This window comes from Cibotium barometz, chromosome 48, assembly GCF_041138505.1.
Source record: "Cibotium barometz isolate CiBa-2024 chromosome 48, ASM4113850v1, whole genome shotgun sequence".
Taxonomy (NCBI): Eukaryota; Viridiplantae; Streptophyta; class Polypodiopsida; order Cyatheales; family Cibotiaceae; genus Cibotium; species Cibotium barometz.
The window spans coordinates 8,382,817-8,399,219 of record NC_141093.1 but is presented as its reverse complement, the minus strand read 5'-3'; the positions used below and the strand labels follow the sequence as shown (position 1 = coordinate 8,399,219).

General features: G+C 40.9%; 1 protein-coding gene across 1 annotated transcript; it reads left to right on the top strand.

The window, feature by feature from the left end:
- Positions 1-10,194: 10,194 nt before the first annotated feature.
- LOC147610777 (dihydroflavonol 4-reductase-like) lies at positions 10,195-12,998 on the top strand. Its single transcript, XM_086785255.1, has 6 exons — positions 10,195-10,380; positions 10,731-10,903; positions 11,096-11,296; positions 11,853-12,012; positions 12,119-12,311; positions 12,400-12,998. The coding sequence occupies exons 1-6, from the start codon at positions 10,257-10,259 to the stop codon at positions 12,536-12,538; spliced, it is 990 nt and encodes a 329-aa protein (XP_086641381.1). The 5' UTR covers positions 10,195-10,256; the 3' UTR covers positions 12,539-12,998.
- The last annotated feature ends 3,405 nt before the right edge of the window (positions 12,999-16,403 follow it).

Sequence of the window (16,403 nt, the reverse complement as noted above, 5' to 3'; positions counted from 1 at the left end):
AAGAAAATCAAACTGAAAACTTCCATAGAAACCCTGTTTCCCTAAAGGACTGTCTTACGCCAGAATGGATGGATGGGATGTGATGTGAATAGATGTGATGGAATGTGATGTGAATAGATGTGATGAGATGTGATTTGAATAGATGTGATGTGATGTGAATAGATGTGATGACATGTGAATCAGATAGATGTAAATAAATGGATGAGATGTGATGTCATGTAAATCGGGATGTAAATGAATGAAAGGATTTGGATGAGTATGTGAAAGAATGGATATAGATGTGTATGTGAAGAATGGATGTGAATGTGCATGTGAAGAATGGATGTGGATGTGATGTGAAAGAATGGATGTGGATGTGTATGTGAAGAATGGATGTGGATGTGTATGTGAAAGAATGGATGTGGATGTGTATGTGAAAGAATGGATGTGAAGTGTATATGAAGAATGGATGTGGATGTGTATATGAAGAATGGATGTGGATGTGTATGTGATGAAAATGGATGTGAATGTGCATGTGGAGAATGGATGTGGATGTGTATGTGAAGAATGGATGTGGATGTGTATGTGAAAGAATGGATGTGGATGTGTATGTGATGAAAATGGATGTGGATGTGTATGTGATGAAAATGGATGTGAATGTGTATGTGATGAAAATGGATGTGAATGTGTATGTGAAGAATGTATGTGGATGAATGGATGTGAATGTGTATGTGAAAGAATGGATGTGGATGTGTAAGTGAAAGAATGGATGTGAATGTGTATGTGATAAAAATGGATGTGAATGTGTATGTGAAAGAATGGATGTGAATGTGTATGTGAAGAATGGATGTGGATGTGTATGTGAAGGAATGGATGTGGATGAATGAGATATGATGTGGATAGATGTGATGTGATGTAATGTGGATAGAATGTATGTGATGGGATGGTGATGAGAATGAATGTGATGGATATGAATGAATGTGATGTGATGGATGTGAATGGATGGAGGTGATGTGATGTGAAATGGATAGATGTGAGTGAATGAGATGTGATGTGAATCGAGATGCGAATGAATAAGATATGAGGTAAAATGGATGTGATGTGATGTGATGTGGATTGGGGAAGATATGAATGGATGAGATGTGAATGAATGTGATGTGGATATGGGTAGATGTGAGTGGATGAGATCTGATGAGGATAAATGAGGAAAGATGTGTGATGAGATGGAAAATGATGTGATTGGATGTGGATAAATGAGGAAAGATGTGATGAGATGAAAAATAATGTGATTGGATGGAAAATGGGGTGATTGGATGAGAATGGGAATACATATGAAATGGATGTGGATAGATGTGGAACAATGTGGAAAGACGAGAGTTCGTTATAGAAACTGTATTTATGACCTGTTTTTAAATGACTATTTTATGTCAAGAATGCTGGGGAAGCATTTTGACCATCTTGTGAAGAGGTCGTGGAGACATACCTGATAAAGTTGCAACAGTTGACGGAGAGTCAACGGAGGATGTCTCGCGTAGCGAGGTCGACCGAGGTCTTGACCGCCGACCAACGTCTTGACCAGCCTCGGTTCGATTTAAATGGTGAGCTTGCAGTACGGTGGATGAGGGACCAAGGAAGCGGCCTATGAGTGAAGCGCTAGGTGACCTGCGAAGGATCCTAGAGGGTGCTGACCATACGGTGCTTGGGCTCTGGGTCGCCGAAGATACCCACACGTGTGTCGGGGAAGATATTGGAACAAGGAGTAAGAGTTGTTTTCTGAATTCGAGCATGGATCTGGTTGATTGTCCTTGCTGGCCCTCAACAGATGAGTCCATGGCTCTTTTATATAGATCTGTTGGTTGATCTTGCTGATCTTCAACGGAGATTCCATTTTGATTTTTATAAGTGAATATATTGCTGGGTACTATGAGCTAGGAACTATCAAAAAGGCCCTTGAGTGGACAGGTGGTGATCGTTCTGGTTGCCAATATGATGCCATAGGTACACCGATGAAGGAAAAATTGAAAATTAGGATTCAACCAGATATTTTGGAGGACTATAATCAGTGATACTATTGTTTCATTAAATGATTGTTTTAAAGACAGCTGAATCTGTGAAAAAGGCAATTTCATATTGGGTGTGTAAGTAGTGTGACTAGTTTTAAGTTTGCATGAATATTCAACTAGGGGGCCTGGGAACTCTTTTCCCTGGTACCCGGGACAAAACCTAACCAAATTCTTAAATGGATCCCATCACTACAGTGGTTGGGCAGTTGGCTAACCCACGGGACTGATGGGGTTAGGCTGGATTGATGGATCCCTAAAATGAGACTCAGTTCTGTTATGGTACGATAGATGAAGTAAATCCTGGATAAAAATTGTTCTATGATGGAAAAGAATCAACGACTGTGCCTCTCAATGAGGAAAAAAGTGTTGGTCTCTATGATCCAAGTGCAAGTCTTTTCCTTGATTTGACTATGGGACTTACGGGTTCGGTCAAATCACTTCTGTTAGTTAAGGCTCTTGACTACGTTAGAGTAAATTTATCCTGGAGGAATCACTCGTGCTTTCTGGGCGAGGAAAGTTTTTCCGGGTTCGGTTTTGGAAGAACTGATGGATTAGTCTCTTGTCCGAATATCCGTTGGGCGAGGCCCCGAGTGAGGGACCCTGCCCCGTGCAAGAAGTGCTACTTCCGCTGCCTAGCACCCCTGAATTCGTTGCGCAGTGGGGACAGGGATCTTTCAAATACCCTATTAAAAAATAGATCACATAGAAGGATTACTGAGGCATTGATTCACACAATGGATTAACGAGGAATTGATCCACACACAATGGATGTGGTGATGAACCAAAGCTCTCACTAGAATTGTGCCCTTGATGCGTGTAATAAATAAGATTAATTGCATAATCTATTGACTGTTAGGCACATAACATAAGGCTAATGAACGTTAGACACATATGATAAGGCTAATGAAAGTGATTAACACTCAAATGACACAAACAAGAAGTAAACAATGTGCAAGAGCAAGATTCACAAAAGCAGCACAAAGCATATATTATCACCAATGGGTTACACACATAGGAAGATCTCACACACTTAAGTAGGTCTGCATAGGTTACATATATAGCACAGGCATAGACTGCATACTCACTGAGGGAGGTGCCTAGATCCTACATCAATTCCACCTTTCCTACATCTACTCCACCTCCCCTACATCAATGGGAGGTGTCTAGGATTAGAGGAATTCCACCAAGATTTTCACTAAACTTACTCTAGTAAACCAAGGCTCTAGTAACCTTAGGCAAATGCAACCTTCACTAAGACTCATGTTAAGGATATATAGATGCTAGATCACCCATATCTCTCACCAATGCGGAGCACCCACGTCGAGCCGAGCTCCAAAGCACAACTTTCATTTGGTCACTCCTCTCCTCCGATTGCCCAAGCGGTATGTCACTCACTACATTGCCTTGTAGCACTAGACGGCTCACTCTGTCACTCTCTCCTTCACTCCATCACTCTCACACACATGAAACAAGAATTTAAGTGGCATAATGCACAATGTAATCCACTCTCTTAAGATTGCTTCTTTCTCATACACGAGTTACCCAAGAGCTTTTGAATTATGCATAAGAGTAGGTTACCGAAATAATTTTGCTTCTTTTTCTAGAAAAACTCTTGGCTAATTTTTTTAAGCTCTATATCAAAGGTATATATAAATGAGACACAAAAATATATAAACCCTAGGAAAATGATTCCTCACATCATAGCCTTAGAGGTATAGCATTTTGGAGATTGCTTCTCCATATACTCACATTTAGTCCATATCTTCACCACAAGTCTTCTACCTAAGGGGTTCTCAATGAAGGCAACAAATGTGTAAAGTGGCTGCTTTTCCTTTAAATACCATCTCTTGTTGGGTCTTTGGCCCAAACATGGGAGGTTTTGCCATCAAATCCAGCCTTGTATAGCCCTACCACATGACAATATCTATTAGGAAAATCTAGTATGTACAAGAATCTCCTCAGCCAAAGATCAGATCATCTAATCCCAATCTATAGGGCATAGATGAGTTCACCATAACACCATCATTCATTTTATTAACATAATATGCAGACCAACATTTATAAGCACATCTATGCATCAACTCCATCACATCTATCCCCTGACTTGCCTCTTTCTGAAACATTATATTGTTCCTAGAGTTCCATATCTCCCACAGACAACAGTAGCTAATAGTAATTAGTAGCCCATCAGGTTCAGAAAATCTTCCCAACACCCAGTCTCCCCAATACCCTTGCAGCCCTATACTGCTTGAGACCCATTTCCCAATCTTTCCCCAAGCCCCTCTAATGGTTGGACAGTCCCAAAAAACATGTCTCCCATCCTCTAATGCTGACCTGCATGTAGGGCATATCCCGAAGGTGAAATTCCTCTCTACATAAAATTTTATACCCAATAGGCAGAGCCCACATACATATTCTCCACAAGAAAATTTGATCCTTCACAAGGATACCGAGTTCCCATAACATCCTCCATCTCTTCATCTAGATGTAAGAATTCCAACTAACCCTCCAAATTTTATTGCAATACCAAACATTCACTTCACTCTTGCTCATCTCTTCATACAAGACCCTAGTTACCCCCATATCCAGCTTGACTCCATTAAACCATGCCCAGTCTTTCAGCCAACAAGTCTCATCAGATGCAGTAGATACCCATCCCCTCTCCATTTCCACCAATACTTGTCTCACCAACTGCAATTCCCTTTGTTGGAGCCTAAACTCTTCCTTTAACTATCCCAACTTCTTCCATCCCACTTGAGATACCAATAGTCAGCCAACCTCCTCAATCCTTTGTCATTCAGCTTTATGGATCACCTAATGTCCAAATGGGCTAGAGGGGGAGTGAAATTATGGATCTACCATAGACCAAGACTAAGCAAAGAGTTCCTTGTAGATCTTATACACCCGTCCCATTTCACCAACCCCAACACTTCCTTCCAGTTAGCACATAGGAACTTGCAGAAGGGGGAACGTATAATTTTTAGGGGAGCATAAGATAGAAGCTTATCTTTCCAACCTAGTCCCATCCTCGTGCCTTTGAGTAATACATTAGAATCCTCAACCAGATGTCTTAATAACCTGGACTAAGTCTCCTCTTGATGTAGGCATTTAGTAGAATCATGGCTATCCTTGCTTTAGCATGAGTGAGTAAGTGCAAAATCCCAATGCCTCCTTCCCTTTTAGGCAAAGGTTGCAACTTTTCTATTATTCCCCCCATTTCTCCATAGGAAGTCCCTAACAAGGCCTACAATCTTCCTCTAGTGACATTTTCTAAAATCCAGTAGAGGGCATAGCAACATAATGTAAGCATTTAGCACCACGTTGCAGATGACCACCCTCACCCGTCATGGAATGGAACCCTAATACCCTCCCACTTCTTCAGCTTATTTAAGAATCTCTCAATTGCCCAATTAGTCAGTTGTTTGTTTGACACCTCCACTCCAAAAGGATCTCCCAAATGTCTGATTATCTGTGCCCTCCTTATTACATCACACCCCCATCTCTCCAATTCAAAATCATTATCTTCAGTCAAACTAATGATCCTAGATTTATGGGTATTACACCTAGAACCAAAGGCCTTTGCAAACTCCTACATAATCCATAAAGCTTGTCTCAAGTTATCATTATCTGCCCTCAAAAAGAGCAGTGACTCATCTGCAAAAGATTGTATAACAAGTCGCTCCCCACCCCTCAATTTTAACCTAGTTACCCTTCCTTTGTCACATGCATCTTCCAAAGCCATAATCAAGGGATGGGAGGCAATAGCAAATAGCAAGGGAGCTAGGGGGCATCCCTATCTTATAGACCTTCTAATTTCAAAACCCCCCACCATTCTTCTGTTTAGCAGCAATTTAGATTGTCCACCCACTGTAAGAGTATATATACAGGTAGCCATCCTATTTCCAAACCTTAACATTTCCATGACCCTGGCCCCACAAAGGACCAATGAATCCTCATAGGCTCTCTCTAAGTCAACATGTGCAGCATAATGCATCTTTGATCTGTTTTCTAGGCCACTTCTCTACCCAACATGGCAACAAAGATGTTATCATAGATAGAAATCCCTTTAATGAAGCCATACTATTTTTTTGGATATTACCTCCTGTACGATTGGAGTGATCCTCAAAGCAATAACCTTGGATGGCATTTGTATACCACTGTGAGCAGAGTAATGGGTCTCTAGTGATTAAACATGTTACAGATTGCCTGCTTGGGGTTGAATTTCACAACACCCTCTTTTAAGTCCTTATCCATGCTCACAGTATCAAAGGAAACCTTACATATATCCCACACCAGATCCTTGATAGAGGGCCATAATAAAAAACTCTAATAATGATAACCCATCCTAGCCAGAAGATTTCTCTTTCCCAAGATTTTGAAGGGCTAACCAGCATTCTTCCATTTCCACTACTCTTTCCAACCATCTAGCCTTGTCAGCTTTCACTCTCTTGCTGACCAAGTCTAGAAGTCTGTTCTCTACTTGAAATCTCCTTTGAGTGCAATCTTTCTTTATACTCAATGTGGATCCAAGGAATTCAACCCAATTCTTGGCCACCTGATCAATATCCCCCAGTTCCTAACCATTCTCATCCCTAACTTATCCCATCACTTTCCTATTTCCTTTTTCTTTAGCTAAGCTAAAAAGATACCTGTGGTGGCAGGTTTCTTCTTATTGCTGCAAGATCTCCATCTAATTCCTTTCTCTCTCTCTCCAGGTAGCTTATCATCCTCTCTTCTCAGGAATGTCTGACACTTAATGTACAGGATAACCTCATCCTCGATCAGTTTCCCGATTTTTTTTCTTTCTTATAGGAATTCCAGCTGTTCACACCAAATCCCCCTCTCTTGTCTTTTCTCTTCAGCTCTTAATTTTCTCTCTCCTAATGATGCCTTGAATTTCATTAGCAAAGGATCTCTAGGACCCCTTTCTACCCCCTTTCCTTCTCAATCTGACAATGGCATCTTCTGTGCAAACAATAAACAGATAATCCTTGAGCAAGAGGTTATTCACTCTCAATTTCCTAGGTGGAAAATGTTTAAGTTTACCCTCACCTCAATCAGTCACATGCCATCCCCATCAATGGCATGTGATCAAATAAAGTTGAGCGCACGGGTCAATTTCAACCTTCAGAGTGTGGGGAATCCAAGAGGCCCGTTGACCAAAAAAAAAATCATGTCAATTCCCAAAACACTGAAGACTAAAATAGGTGTGGCCTGGTTTAGAACCTTAGTTACCCAAATTCCATCCATCAGCCAACCCTAACTTCCCTCTCAGACTTTCCCATTTCCTTTTCTCTTGCCCCATTAAGATGGTATTCCCTCCACACCCATCCATATGTCTCTTAACCATATTGAAATCTCCCAGAAGGATGTAAGGACACTGAATATCCAATTTGGCAATCCACTCCCACATCTCTCCTCTCACCTTATAATTATGGGCCCCATAAATATTGACCCCCGACATCCTCTCCCCATCGATTTGAACCTTAACTACCAAAATCCTACCATTTGGGTGATTAGCTATTACAAATTTAAGTTCTTTTAAATAATGGTCAATACCCCATTATAGCCTGAACTCACCCCTCCATACAAAACCACCGAGTCCCAAAATCTATCCCTTCTATAGAACTTCTGGCCAAAAAGGTTATGATCCTGATGAATAGCCATAATCAACAACCCCCATTCGTTGACTAAACCCCAAAAAGTAGCATTCTTCCTCTTATCTCTAAGCCCCTTCACATTCCATGTGCATCTTTTAATATCCTTACTCCTATTCATCCTAAGCCAGTATCAGGGACCATATCCACCTCCTCCTCCCCTTTAGCCTCCAAGGCTCCGCACGCTCAATGTCCCTCCACGCTATTTCCACCTACCAGTTAAATTTTCCCATAGAGGAAGTTTCATTGTTGTCCCCTCCTCATGGACTGAAAGGGACTAGAATTACTATGGGATTTTCTACCCTCAACTGCTTTCTTGGGGGGTTCACCTAAAAATATGTCAGTATAGCACATGAGTTCAAATGAAGGGATTTTTTAATTCAAAATTTTAAGGTGAATTTACAGAAATACATATACATAAGGGTTTTTATAGATTTTGAAAAAACCCATAAGTCCATTAAGAAAAAGGGGTCATTTTATTCATGAAAAATTCATAGGTAATGGGTTTTTTAAATACCCCTTGAACACACATGATACATAGGGTTTGTTAGTAGACTGCTTTGTGCAGAGGTTTGTTTTGCATCTTTCTGGCTTCCTCTTTAATTTGCATAAGGCTAGCTTTCCCCTTGGGCCTTATCAATAACTTTAGTCCAACCTCCTTCTAGAGTCTCCTTCCCTTTCTTCTCTTTCCTCTTGTCCTCAGTATTCATCTCCCTATCCCTGGCTTTGCTTCCCCCGCTGGACTCACCTTCCTTCTTCTCCTCACTCCCAATTTTCACATGTTTCACTCCTCCATAATTTTTTTCAATATGTCCAGAGTCCCCGCACCTTAGGCAGGCCCCTGGACGAACTTGAGTTTCATTTCCATCTTCCCTAACTCACCCAACTCCACTTCCAAGGTTTTAGGGGTCTCTACCAAAGTATTCCATGTAATGTAGACACTATTTGATTGGCGACCACTATCTTTTTCCTTTGGGATATACAAAATAAGACCTAGTGTGCTGTGGCCAACTCTCCAAGTGCCGGTCTTAGCGCTGCAGGCCTAGAATCTCCACCCATATTGGGCAAGCCTCTTGCAGGCTCTTATTCACATCAAAGAGAGGATCAAAAGGCACATCACGTAGTACCAACTTCTGTCCCAGGAATAACGGAGCTCTCGTAAATAGTTTAGCCACAGTTTTCCTTTTCATGAACAAGACATTAAAAAACCGTTCCCGAGATAGAATATTTGTGAGACCGCCTTTTCATGGAAAATATCCTCTTGCAACCATTTTGCTAAATCCACCTTACTTGGCGGTCTCCCAGGACAGAACAGTATGGCAATGCACATTGAGAATAGGCCAACCTATCTCCTCACCAACTCAGAGAAGATTCTTGCACATACCTTTCTTTGGTTAAAAGTCATTCTCAACGTTGTCTAAGCGTTCAATCGTGTTGAGATCCAATCTGGGTGCAGCTTCTTCACATCCCCCTCCCCACCTTCATCTTCACGAATTCGTTTCATGTCCTCGTTAGGCTCCCAATCCCCCCCCCTAACTCCATCACCCGCTTCAATGGCTTGATCCGAATCACTATGCATCTCTCAGGCATCACCGCCCCACCTACCTGCATGTGCAAGAAATGCGACGGCCACCCACCTACACATGGATGCATGGAAAGACACGTGCTAAAATAACTATTCGGCACTCCCTAGATCAAGAGTTAGATCTTAGGTGTCAATTTTGTTCTTTTTCTAGTTGTTCATTTTAAAGGATAGGAGTTAAAAGTATTCAATAATTAGGAGATAAAAGGGTATTCAATAATTAGGAGATAAAAGGGTAGGAATTAAAAGTATTTAAACATTAGGAGTTAAAAGGAGACCCTTTTTGCTTTGTGTCATGATCGCTTAAAAGATGATCTACTTGATGAGTAATAAAACCTTAAATTAAGGTTTGATTAGACCTAGAGAGTGGACTTGATAATAATAAGGTACACGATTTTCCCTGTGCATTTTATGTTGATCTAGATCTTTTAATAATTCTTTTCTCTCTCTCTCTCTCTCTCTCTCTCTCTCTATATATATATATATATATATATATATATATATACACTTATATATATATAAGTGTGTGTGTGTGTGTGTATATATATATATATATATATATACTTATATGGTAATTGTTGTTTTTGTTATATTGCTTTGAAATAAAGCCAATTTGCGAATCTCGAGTTAGTTCAAATCTAGTGTGTGAGTAGTGTACTTTGAAATTTAGAGCCAATCCAAAAAAGAAGAAAAAGAAAAGAGCTAAAGCTGAGGGTGTGAAAGCCTCACAAAGGGAGATAGATGATGCATGCTAGACTCAGTCACGAGGGTTAAAGTGGGGTGGGAAGCATGGAAAATTGATGCGAAGTTTGCACGTGTCAGCGTGGGGGCTCAAAGCAAGCATAACGTGCAGTTATGCACGTGCAAGGAAGATTCAGTAAATGTTATATGATGGAGTCTCTATATCTCCATTATGTCAGCTGTGCGTGAAGTTGGAAGAGAGCGACTTGATTTCGCCTGGGTCTCTCACTTGCCATGGCGAAACCACCAGCTGAGAGCACTGTGTTGGTGACTGGTTGCACAGGCCACCTTGGCTCGTGGCTGGTCAGACGCCTCCTTGAGAGGGGATACAGGGTCCGGGCAGCAGTCATGGACCCAGGTTTGCTGAACCCTCCATTTTGTTTTTGCTCCTTGTTTGTTGCAGGATGGTAAATGAGAAAATAGTGTGGCCTTGCTATGTTATGTTAGATGATAACCCTAATTTTCACGCGCCTACGTGTGCTTGAGGTCGTGCGTTTGTGGTTGTCTGTGATGGCAATGAAGCTTCCCAATGTAATTTGATGGCTTGCAAGTCACATGTGTTCATGTTTATGCATGTGTTCATGTTTATGCATGTGTGCCTGTGAGTTAACGGTTGTATGTGATGAAAAAGAAGCTTTGCAATGTTATGTGATGGCAATAACTCACACGAATGTATGTGTGTGTGTGCGTGCGCATGCATGCATGCAGAGGACAAGGAAGATCTATACCCTATCCTCGGCCTCACTCCATCTTTAGCTGAGCAACTCCAGATTGTGAAAGCTGATCTCCGCGTGGAAGGAGACTTCGATGGCCCTGCCCATGGCTGCGATGGCGTATTTCACCTTGCCTGCCCAACTAATTTCCTTGTGGAGGATCCCCAGGTTACTAACCATGCAGTCTTTGTAGTCTGAAATGGTACTGTATAGCATCCACCCTAATGATGAAGTTAGCCTTGCACAGCATCAACCCATGAGATCCCAGTTCTTTGCATAAGCAAGATGCTTGCATGCTCTCCTGCAAGGTACCAGTTCTTATGTAGTTATAATAATGCCCAATGGTATGTGCATGTGCAGAAGGATGTCATTGATCCGGCTGTCCAAGGCACTCTAAATGTGCTGAAGGCTTGCATCAAATCTCCATCAGTTAAGCGTGTGGTACATGCGTCCTCTGCCGCGGCTATTCGGTTCTCAGGGGAGGAGGTGGCAGAGCAAGTCTTTGATGAATCTTGCTGGACTGATGTGGATTTCTGCATCAAGAACAAAGTGCCTGGATGGGTAAGTTTTACAAGGTGGGACAACATATAATGTGTTTTAAGTTTCTTAAAGACTTGAGGACAGAAGATTAGGGGAAATGATGTTGGGAGCAGTGCTCAGGAAAGTGGTGCCTCAGCTCATCCTAGAGTGGATCAAAAATCAAAACCACTGGCTTGACTCAGAAAGAGATCGGGCCACTAGTAAAAATGGCATTGAAGTGCCTTTTTCATGGTGTGAGATCTCAAGGGGAGATTTGTATAGTTACACTAAAAGTTTTTTCCTGAACACTTATTGGGAGTCGATGAAAAAGGACGAGCGTCGAGTGACATTGTCTAGCGTTCCGGGAACCGGATGTAAGATTCCGCAGCTTGAAAATGACATCTCACTGTTGCTTGGCCAGTGCTTTGAAATCCCAGCAATGATTGATATTTGAATGGGTGTGCTTGCCAAGCTTAATGCTCCCAGAACCTTGATGAGAATGGGAATCAATCATGTGATTTGTATAATGAGGTGTGTTCTAATGTGCTTACCTTGTAGTCTCACTAATTATGTTGTTATTCTTACATCTTCTGTCCAGCCATATTTTGTGGGCAAGACACTAGGAGAGAAAGCTGCAACCGAGTTTGCGAAAGAGCACAATCTAGACTTGGTGGTCCTGAATCCAACCATTGTGAATGGGCCTTTCTTGCTTTCCAAGATCCCCAACAGTGTGAAGGATTGTCTGGCACTAATAACAGGTATAAGACATGAGATTACTTTTCACAATGAAGCATGATGTTAGGTTAATTATGAGGGGATTAATGATTTAGTTAGATTAATAATGCTTGGGCTTTGTATGTGCAGGGGAGATGTTCAAGCTGCCTTTTCTTAAACGCCTGTCGTACGTTCACACAGACGATGTGGTGAGGGCCTTCATTTTTCTTTATGAAAATCCTGCGGCAAAGGGCCGCCACATCTGCTCTGCGGTGGACGCCTCCATCGGAGAGATCGTCAGCCTCATCTCTTCCCGCCACCCGGAGTTCAAAATCCCCACAGAGTAAATGCCTTTCTCCATTTTTTTTTTCTGTGTTATTGTTGCAAATTCGTGTTCTCTTTTATAAATCTGCCTCTACCTTTCTGATCAGTTTGGCCTTCCTTGGAGAGCCTGTGGTGCATTACTTCGATTCCTCCAAACTCAAGAGCCTCGGCTTCAAATTCAAATTCACACTTGAAGACATGTACGACGATGCCATCAAATGCTGCAAGGAGAAAGGGCTGCTGTGACTTGAAACTACCCCAAGCTCCCTTTTAAAAAAAAAAGACAAGTCTTTTAGTTGGTCTTACAATAGTTAAGAAAGAAATGGTTCACTCTTGGTGTGGAACTGCATCTGGAAGGGGCCGGTGAGGAGAAGGGGCTGCTATGTCCTGTAAGAGACTTATAACAAGAACAACATGTACCGGGCAAACTTACAAATCTCACCAAAAGTGGCTTAATTCAAACCTAGTGTAAGACTTAATCTTGCAAGGACGGTTGTTGTATTACAACTATCATCTCTGTTTCTCTTCTCTATAGCTCTATCTCTATATTATCTTAAGGAATAGTTTCACAAAGCTGCCACATGGCAAGAATTTGGAGGTTCGGGAAGGGGAGGAAGAGGTTTGGGTAGAATTTGAATTTGGAGTCTCAACAAAAGACGTGTGAAGCATAGGTTACCCACTGGTATTTTATTCAAGTTTGTTTGCGTATCCCGTTTACCATGTGAGGGCTTATCATTAGTGTTAGCAAAAATATATTCTTCCCTACCAATCAAAATATTTTATAACCAAAACTGCTACATCTTGGGCATTGTTTTCAAAAGACTATCAAAAAATTCAATGAAGCATTCCAATCTCATCTATGAAAGAGGGTTTACTTGAAGGATAAATTTTTGTAGCATTGGGCACATGGTTGCCACTTGCATAAAATTAAACTGTAGTTATCTCACAGTTTTATTTAAAAATGAATTTTGTATTGGTTCAAGTTAATTGGGTTTGGAACTCACAAGATGTTAACCACTCTGGTGCTTAATACGGCCTCACTTGTTTGACCTATCGAAAATCGCTTTGCTATCTTACTAATATGAATAAGCACTATTCTTTTGCAAAATGATGTCAGAATATATTAAGCAGCCTTACTCTATGCTTATTGTCAAATAGGGAAAGTCTATGGACTTTGTGTACATAGTTGTTTAAGACTAGTAATAGGAATCTTACCATTTTTTAAGTTTGGTTGGCTTAGTGTGGAAAGTAGTCATTTGTATATAAGTCATTTTAGACAATCATTTCCTCTTTCTTGCTTGTTTGCATGCTATTGGCTATTGGATTCTTACATGTTAGATGGATGTTTGTTTGATTATAGGTCATTGTCTTTCATTAGCTTCTTCATTTTTCAACTTTTGTGAGAGCACCATTACGAAGGATTGTCTCTTTTTGTCTTCATCTAGGCATAGAGGGCTCTTCTTTCACTTTTTTGGCAAATAAGGTTTCTGGTGTGACAATGAAGTAAGGTTGCAATGCGCGAGGTACCGTTCTTACATAGGAAAGATGCAATTTGTGGCTTTAAGGTAAGACCTGACGACACATGCTTTGATAAGGCTACGGTAAGCTCTTGACTTGAACATGTTTGGTATCGTTGTTAGGGACTAACTTGGGACTTAGCTTTGTTTATCCGTTCATGCCAAGCTATTGGGATTACTCAATATAGTTAGATGTTGATTAAGAGGTCACACTCTGAAAAACATTATGGTTGGAGTCATTGGATGTGTTTGTTGTGTTTAATTTTGATTTGAAGTATATTTACATTAAAGCATTCTATTTTCATATCCTGGAAAGAGAAAAACCTTGGTTTCTTATCCTGGTGTCTTATGCGTGATTTTAGAGCTCACAAGGCTTACATTTCATTATATTGAGCTAAAGAATAGCTTAGTAATTGTGATTAGAGGCAGAATCCACTCCGAAAACATGAGCATTAAGTTCCATTAGGTATGGATTAAAGTGAGATACTAAATAATAATAATTTTTGTTTATGTAATATTTTTTCATGCATTATTTAAATTGGTAGCTTAGAAGTATGTAAAATTAAAAAATACTTAATTACTTGCATAATAATCATTAATAAAATTAAGATTCTTAATCATCTTTCATCAAGCGGAAAAAACCTCAAAAAATTTTAAAAAACAAGCTAAATGAGCTCTTGGGCTTGGAGATGCGAATCCATAGTTTTGTAAAAAAAAGATGTAAGTCAAACACGTGAGTCGATACACATAAGCGTGGAGACGTGAATCATGAGCGTGGACATGTGAGTCTGCAGACGTGAGTCTAGAGGTAAGTATATCTAACGTTGTACAGACCAAGGTCTTTAAATCCATACGAAAAGGCCAGCTATGATGTCTTGAGATACACGCTTATTATGTGATTATTGTGTCCAGTGGAACCAGATGGAGCTCCATCGCACAGATCTATAACCTTAAGGAAGAGCAGGGTACAATGCATGACTATATTGCTAGAACCAAGTATCTCCATGTGAGACGCAGTCCCCCGCGAGAAACTAGATGGTTGTTAATCACTCATCGACTTATTTATGGTTGGTCTCAAGAGCAAGAGGCTTTATGACCATTTCTACAGGTCTAAACACTACTTCTTCGATGAGTGCTACCACTACACCATAGATGTAGTAGACAATCTCTAAGATAAGGATGTGAAAGTTGTCCACCCGAACCAAGAGATAGGGAATGCATCATCCAAAGCTATAATGGCCAAGGGTGTCCAATCAACCCTACCTAGAGTCCTAGTTAAGGACATGAGCATAGATGAGTTGGCAAAGAATTTGCTCAACCTTTTTAGGCTAGCAGTGGTGGCAGGGCCAATCCCCTCAAGGCTAGTCCCAGTAGCCATCACCTCAAGTAGGACATCCACACATATTACCACGAAGAGATATGGTTTGGTGCATAATTTACCACCGTAATCATGCAAGTAGGGAGTCTCCAATGCTAAGGCCTAGATGACAACAATTTTTTGCTCATTGCTAGTTTCAGGGGAACCATGACATAGCTCATTGTTGGTACCAAGGAAAGTTGACACCACAACCTATGCTCCCGACGAAGTAAACACTAGCACTACTGCGCCTATACCAAATGCTTCACAATCGGTGCATAATCCAATTCCCTTTTATTAGAACCCTATAGCGAGAGATATGTGCAAAGCGCCACCAATGCTATATCCACCTTCATTATTGCCACCCCAATTAGTTCCTCTTGGAACCGCACTAGTTGTATAACAGTACTTGGCGACATTGCTAATAGAATTAGAGAGTCTAGAATAGGAGAGCTATGAGTCATATGAGCAATATAATCCATATGGATATCCAAAGCAACCTCTAGTCATTGACTATGTCTTCTTGTTCAAAACTATGGTGCAATAAAGGGTGAGAGGCTATGCCTCCTTGTTCAAAGCTATGGTGTAACAAAGGGCGAGACACTTCAATAACATGTCATGCCTGCCGCCTCATTATAATATTTCCATTATAAGGGCTCACACCGTGTTGTTGAGTGTCCTCATAGAGCTGCCATTATTGCACTAAGTACCCCAACTCCATCCTCAAATCTAGTGTCAAACCCCAATGTCATTCCATATGGAGGTACATGTTACAAGTGTGGATTCAAACATGCCTTTAAGGATTGTTCCAACAACATAGTGACAATCATCCCAGTGTGGTAGGAGTATCAGCCACTTCGATGAGCCGTAACTTGTTAAGCATACAAGGACTTATTCATATAGTCCCCCTGAATGCCATTACAAGGATCCAAACCAACTTGAGGGTAGCTTCTGCCAAGGAAACATCCAAGGTAACGAAGAAGTAGAAATCTCGAGCTTCAACCTCAAAGACAACAACCCAAGAGCTTGTGTCACAAGCCCAAAAGGTTGCAGTAGTACCTAAAAAGGCTAGTGAACCATAACCAAAAGATCTATAAGAAGAAGACCTCGGAAGAGCATGAAAAAACACAGCACAATGATATCATAACCATTAAAAGTGGTTTGAATAATACCTTCAAAGTTGTATCCCTTTTATGGAGACAACAAGCAATCTCCCATTCAAACCAACTTTTTCCAA